Below are 6,876 nucleotides of genomic sequence, written 5' to 3'. Positions count from 1 at the left end.
GACAATTTGATTTTGGTGGATATATTACTTAATGTATGTGGGCTGAAATACAGCTGCTTCAATTGTCAAACTCAGTTTGAAATTTGAGTAAAAACTTAAGTTTGTTTCGAGAAACCAGGGTCTAATCTACTGTGTCCTGCCTAATCTACTGTGTAAGAGAGTGTTGGCTTTCACCGCGCGGACCAAGGGGTATCGCAATACAGTATTCGCACTTGCGCAATGTGACTGACGACGAGGTGTTATTTTCCAATGTGGGGTCAGAATGAGTGGGGCCGCTGTGTTACTCCAGTGGCTAAAGCGACCGTTTGTCACGCTGACTCCACGGATGAATACTCCTCACTTGGAGACATTGTATCAGTTTGTATACGTCAGATTTGATACGCGTTTCCTCCAGTAACGACTTAATGGGAGTGAGTGAGTGAGTTTAGTTTTACGTCGCACTTAGCAATATTCCAGCTATATGGCGACGGTCTGTAAATAATCGAGTCTGGACCAGACATTCCAGTGATCAACAACATGAGCATCAATCTGCGCAACTGGGAACCGATGACATCTGTCAACCAAGTCAGCTAGTCTGACCACCCGATCCCGTTAGTCGCCTCTTACGACAAGCCTAGTCACCTTTTATGGCAAGCATGGGTTGCTGAAGGCCTATTCTACCCCGGGACCTTCACGGGTCACTTAATGGGAGGTAGAGAAAGGTAGGTGTCTTTTAGGACAAAATGAGGGTCATTTCAAAGATAAAACGAGCCTTTATTAGTGTAAAATGTACAATTTTCAGGGTTTTTCATCCCTAGTGAATCCTGAACATAAATATTTTGAACATGTGTTATCATGTTTTAACTCTAAAACCTCAGTAGTATACGGAATGGGGATTCTAACTCACTATCCGTATAAGCCATATAATCGCCAATTACGCGAATCTAGACACCCTTTTTAGAACCCACATTCCCTATACTACTACCTCCAACAGTATCTCTCAGAGCAGTGCATCACAGCATCAGTGTTCTATATCATACTTTCACAATACAAAATATATAAAGGTAACTGACAACCCTCATGGGTTGAAGCACATCCGTGTCAGGGCAGTTATTGAATTCATTTGAAAGCTGCAAGTGGTGAAACATATCAGTTTCTTACGTAGCATGTGCAGTTATGGAATGCGTTCACAAATGGACTATTTAGAGTGAATGTATTTGTGGTATGAAATACTGTAACTAGACACAATTATATTTGTTAGCAGACATTGCTGCTGGTTGGTGGAGACAGCTTTAACTTAACTCAAACTCTGTCTAAACTGATACTGTGACCTCCTCCTAGGAACTGCCACCAAGCCAGCGTCCTCTAATTCCTTCAGAAATTGCCTAGCTTTAGTCTTAAGCCTGGTAGGAACCCCAGGGTTGCTGATGAAGTACTTGTACTGCCGGACGTCAGCATCGTTAAGTCTGAAACGACCGCCTTCATGACGAAACTTCTGCCTCTTAATCTCAATTTCCTCCACGTTGCTGTCGATGACAACGTTGTAAAGATGGCGGAGGACGGGGTTGACAGCTGAACTGGTTCCGGTTGATGCTGGAAGGTCTCGCAACAACCGTCTCTCCATATCTTTGAGATGGTTGTTTGGAGTTAGCTCCGTGTATTTGACGATCATGTCTTTCTTGAGTATGTCATTTGCCTTTTGCTGTAGTCTTTGAGCTACGTTCTTCAGTTCTGAATTGTTACTTCTCTTTGCTGCATACAACGTATTCAAGTAATATGTAGTCGAAATAAATGAGTCCCCTTGTGACGTCATTTCGTCTTCTATTGCCTTCAGCTCGTTCTTGAGAAATTCGAGTTTCAGCCTTTTGACAAGAACAGGAAACCCGTCAATTTCTGTGATTCGGACTCTTTTCAGAGCTTCGATATCATCTTCATCCGAAATATCAGCAAACGCAATATCGCTTGCATATTTCGATTGAAACTGGCGCAGAAGCTTCTTCGCGACCAACATGTAGTCATCGCTGTCTGACTTAACTGCTTCGTTCCACCGAAAGTTCAGCTCGTAAGCTACCCTTTCCCTGAAACCTCCCCAGAGATCCTTATCGTCAAGTATGCTGCAAATAAGTAATGCTATAATGTAAGTATTGCATGCAGTCAGTGAGTTGAGTTCTGCGCCGCACTCAACAGTATTCCAGCTATATGGCGGTGGTCTGTAAATAGTCGAGCCTGGACCAGACAATTCAATGATCAAAAACATGAACATCGTTCTACGCAATTGATGAGGTGTGTCAACCAAGTCAGCGAGCCTGACCACCCGATCCCGTTAGTCGCCTCTTACGACAAGCCCTTTATGGCAAGCATGGGTTCCTGAAGGACCATTCCACCCCGGACCTTCACTGGTCAGTATGACATGCAATGTGTTGTAGTAGATAAATCTGAGTATCAAACCCGGTTGAAGTGAGATACAGTAGGTAACCCTGTGTTACACTACTGTTGTACACACTTGTCGGGCATTTGTCAACCTCGTCAAATATCCCCAAGTGGGCAGAATAAATCGATGAGAACTGCCGACCATCGAAGATTATGTCAGTGAGAACCAGATCCAACTTGTTTGTCGTTCGTCTGCTTTTTCAATGCAGACACGATAGTAATACAGGGCAGAACCAGCAGACATAGAGAAATAAGCCATTCGAAAGGCAAACCAGGGATCTGAAGCTACGAACTGACCAGCTGGTCCAGCCATCTACTACCCAAGTGTCAGCATTACTTCACCGTCTTCCCCTTGGACCCTCTGTTCGCCCTGTTGTATGTGAAGCAATACAAAACTACCATTCTTTGTTGACACTACGCCTTGTGTTGTTTCAAGATCCCCTTAGGTACTACACCTGCTAGTTACATCTTTGACTTACCTTTTCAGTTTCTGATACACCTCTGGTATCAAAATCCGTACATCTGCACATGCGTAGTCGATCATTTCCGGTGTTAATTTTTCTGTTGCCCAATAAGCAGCATTGCTTTTGCACAATTTGGCCTGAATCATACAACATAGAATCTCGTCAGAAAGGTTGTTTTACATTATGATGGTGCCTAGGTATTGTTTGCTTTCATTTTCTTCAACGCGACAATCAGCGATACTCCAACTATAGAGAATCCACTAATCAACGGCAGGAGCATTGGCCTATGCAACTGGAATACGATGACACATGTCTATGAAGTCTGCAAGGCCTACCATCCATCCGATCCCGTTAGGTTTATTAAAAAAAGCAAACCATCAAAAAGGGACAAACTAAAATACCTATGAATCGAGATGCACTGATTATAAGATAACCTGATCTACAAAAGAGAGTACAAACCGGGTTAATTTTTGACAAACCTAAGACAACGCAAGGCAGTGACGACATCATCAGGAACAACAACGTTGGATCACCGCATTTGTCACACTCCTACCCAGAGTCCCATGTTATGCTGAGTCATCACTGTGCCGGAGTGTGCAACTTTGCAGCAAGAAAGTGACGAAAGGACTTCATGTTGTCTGCACACGGGTCTAGCATTGCCCCGCCAACGCGGACTAAATCGTCCACGCTGGGCGACGCTGACAAATTCACAATTTTGTACCATGTGTTTCCGCTACACGTACATAATATCTGTGACTTGGTCCATTAAAATATTCTGTCGCTTGCTTTTAAAAATCACCCCTAAACACCTGGTGTGTACTTTAATTTCAACGTTAGTATATATACATTTAATATTTTCACCATTTTTTGCGTCATGTAGCTTGCATTATTTAGCGAACACAAGTATGTTACTGAAATAACTTTCCTTTCTTACAAGCTACGCGTAACCTACCTTGACATCTTCTTTTCCCTCAAGGGCAGAGACGTCAGTGTAGCGGCTGCAAACATCCATCAACTTCCGGGAATACGGGAGTTGTCTCCCTTCAGATTTTTCAATGACGAAAAGAGCCATCTGTGGAAAATGTGCAGTTACATGAAACATATACTGAGTAACACAATTCTTAAAACACCAAGATACAGCGTATATATAGGGATGGTTGAAATTAACAAGTAAAAGAGCAAATGGGATGCTCGGTAGGTAAGTGGATATGATGTTTGTCAAAGGCAGTAGCATTAGTTGGTTACATACTGCATACATACCACACGTTCCGAGAGGATCTAACTCGTGAAGGTCCGGGGTAGGTTAGGCCTTCAGCAATCCATGCTTGCCAAGAAAGGCCACTGTGCTTAACGTACGAGGCAACTAACAGGATCGGGTGGTCAGGCTCACTGACTTGGCCGATACATGTCATCGGTTCCCATTGCGCAGAGCGATGCGCATGCTTGTCTGGTCCAGACTCGATTATTTACAGACCGCCGCCATATAGCTGGATTATTGCTGAGTGCGACGTAAAACTAAACTCAGTCACTCCGATGGGATGTTTTAAAAGAGAAACATCACAGAGAGTAGTCACTAAGTACACAATCTAAGTTTACAGTAACAATCAGCCTTAATTGCTCCAAGGTTGTACCGAATGTTATACCTGTACTGTATGTATGTACTGTAATTCCATCCTTTAATGGGGCACACATGAACAGACACGCAGGTACAACCACAGCATGGGTAAACATTCATCAGACACACAGGACACATATAGCAGACACATGAGTACATACACAGCAGACATATGGTACACATACATCAGGCACATGGGTACACATATATCAGACACATGGTACGCATACATACATCAGACACATGGTACACATACATCAGACACATGGTACACACACATCAGACACATGGGTACACATACATCAGACACATGGTACACATACGTCAGACACATGGGTACATATACATCCGGCACATGGGTACACATACATCAGACACATGGTACGCATACATCAGACACATGGTACACATACATCAGACACATGGGTACACATACATCAGACACATGGGTACACATACATCAGACACATGGGTACACATACATCGACACATGAGTACATATACACCAGACACATGGGTACACATACACCAGACACATGGGTACACATACATCAGACACATGGGTACACATACATCAGACACATGGGTACACATACATCAGACACATGGTACACATACATCAGACACATGGGTACACATACACCAGACACATGGGTACACATACATCAACACATGGGTACACATACATCAGACACATGGGTACACATACATCAGACACATGGGTACACATACATCAGACACATGGGTACACATACATCAGACACATGGGTGCAGATGCGTCAGAGACGTGGGTACACATACATGAGACATATGGATACACATATAACGGACACATGTCGAAAATGTTTGGACACTGTAGTTGTAAGACATATACTGTAGACACAAAGGACACAGGTGTACACATGTGCATGCTGTAGTTACATGGCATGCAGTAACAATACTGACGGGGTGATTGTACATAAATGCAATATGGATAGGCGTTTACACAGATAAAATATGAATAGTGTGGTTTTACACAGATACAATATGAATGGTGTGGTTGTACACAGATACAATATGAATGGTGTGGTTGTATAAAGATACAATATGAATGGTGTGGTTGTACACAGATACAATATGAATGGTGTGGTTGTACACAGATACAATTTGGATGGGGTATTTGTGGCCTTGAACAGTGAAGCACTTTCTTATTTACTGTCAAAGATCAAGGTGAGTATTAAGTTTAATCGTTTCACAATACCTGCACGTCAAAAACATTGTTCAGCATGACATCAAACTGGCACTTCAGTGCGGCGCTGTCACCGCTGCACCCGTGAAATACCTACAAATGCAATTGCGAGTACGTTTGGTTTTACCAAGCTTTTAGGATTATTTCAACAATATCACAGCTGGAACGTCAGAAATGGTCTCCTATGTGAGGAATCGAACACGGATCTTAGATATGGCGATTGAAAGCTTTGCCCACTAGGTTACCTTACCACACCGAAGTGCATAGTACAGACGGCTAGTATATCGACATGGCGGAATATAGAGTCAGTGGTGAGAATATTTAAGATGTATTTTGACTATGTGTCTAATCAGAAATATGATCTCTACAATCACTTGACAGACATACCTTGACGATGTCTCGATTTTCCAGAAACGACTTCAGTCGGCCTTCAGTGAAGACTTTAGGCTCAACGAACACATTGAACAAATAGACAAAACCGTCTAGTTTGGCCACCTGGAGAAGAGTGAGAGGGCCCTTCTGTCCCATGTTGATCCCCTCGCAGTCCACAGCAACGACAGGCTCCCGAAGGAGGTCATCGACGGCCTTGACGCAGCCATCGACGTTATCCACAACCTTGTACCGTGTTCCCCCTTCTGCCATCTACAAAAACAAATAGAAAACAACCCCCGTGTCCTTGCTTACATTGTTCCTTTGTTATCAGTGAGTTCACTGGAATTCACACGACTGCCTAATTAGGAAGGTATGCACAACAGACTGGTGTCTGTGTCCTGCCCAGTACGAGACATTCCAAGTTGTTCTCAGGTCGCGAGAAGGGCAAGGGTTGTTATCTTAAGTCACACATAAATGTCACTCTCAAATTTTCTATGTACACTGCTGGGAATGCAGAACTCATTCATTCTTCGTGGTAGTTATTCTCTATCTCGAATAATATTGAATCACGTACGTATGACGTACGGAAATTACCGATATTTGGCGTATGTAAATCGATGGAAGGGAGATAACTGTGTTTTCCTTGTCTACAAAATCTAACAATGGCTACAAAATGAACATGTGCCTCAAACAATTCAAAATTAACATTGAGGTGTTCTGTAAGATAAACAGGTTGTTCACTGGTCCCTCAGAGCCCATGGGTTGATATGTGCTCGATGTTGCTTTAC

General features: G+C 43.0%; 1 protein-coding gene across 1 annotated transcript; it reads right to left on the bottom strand.

The window, feature by feature from the left end:
- Window positions 1–1,276: 1,276 nt before the first annotated feature.
- LOC137267657 (uncharacterized) lies at window positions 1,277–6,358 on the bottom strand. Its single transcript, XM_067802131.1, has 4 exons — window positions 6,104–6,358; window positions 3,826–3,945; window positions 2,889–3,010; window positions 1,277–2,093 (listed from the first exon to the last, which is right to left on the bottom strand). Exons 1-4 carry the CDS (start codon window positions 6,356–6,358, stop codon window positions 1,277–1,279), a joined length of 1,314 nt encoding a protein of 437 aa, XP_067658232.1.
- Window positions 6,359–6,876: the final 518 nt, after the last annotated feature.

Source organism: Haliotis asinina, chromosome 16, assembly GCF_037392515.1.
Source record: "Haliotis asinina isolate JCU_RB_2024 chromosome 16, JCU_Hal_asi_v2, whole genome shotgun sequence".
In the NCBI taxonomy this organism is placed as follows: Eukaryota; Metazoa; Mollusca; class Gastropoda; order Lepetellida; family Haliotidae; genus Haliotis; species Haliotis asinina.
This window is presented reverse-complemented; position numbering and strand designations above follow the sequence as displayed.

Coding starts and splice junctions, on each gene's coding strand:
- LOC137267657 (XM_067802131.1), bottom strand. CDS start 6,358: ATGGCAGAAGGGGGAACACGGTACAAGGTTGTGGATAACGTCGATGGC. Junction 3,946..6,103: donor AAAATCGAGACATCGTCAAG/GTATGTCTGTCA, acceptor CATTTTCCACAG/ATGGCTCTTTTCGTCATTGA. Junction 2,094..2,888: donor GTGTATCAGAAACTGAAAAG/GTAAGTCAAAGA, acceptor ACTTATTTGCAG/CATACTTGACGATAAGGATC.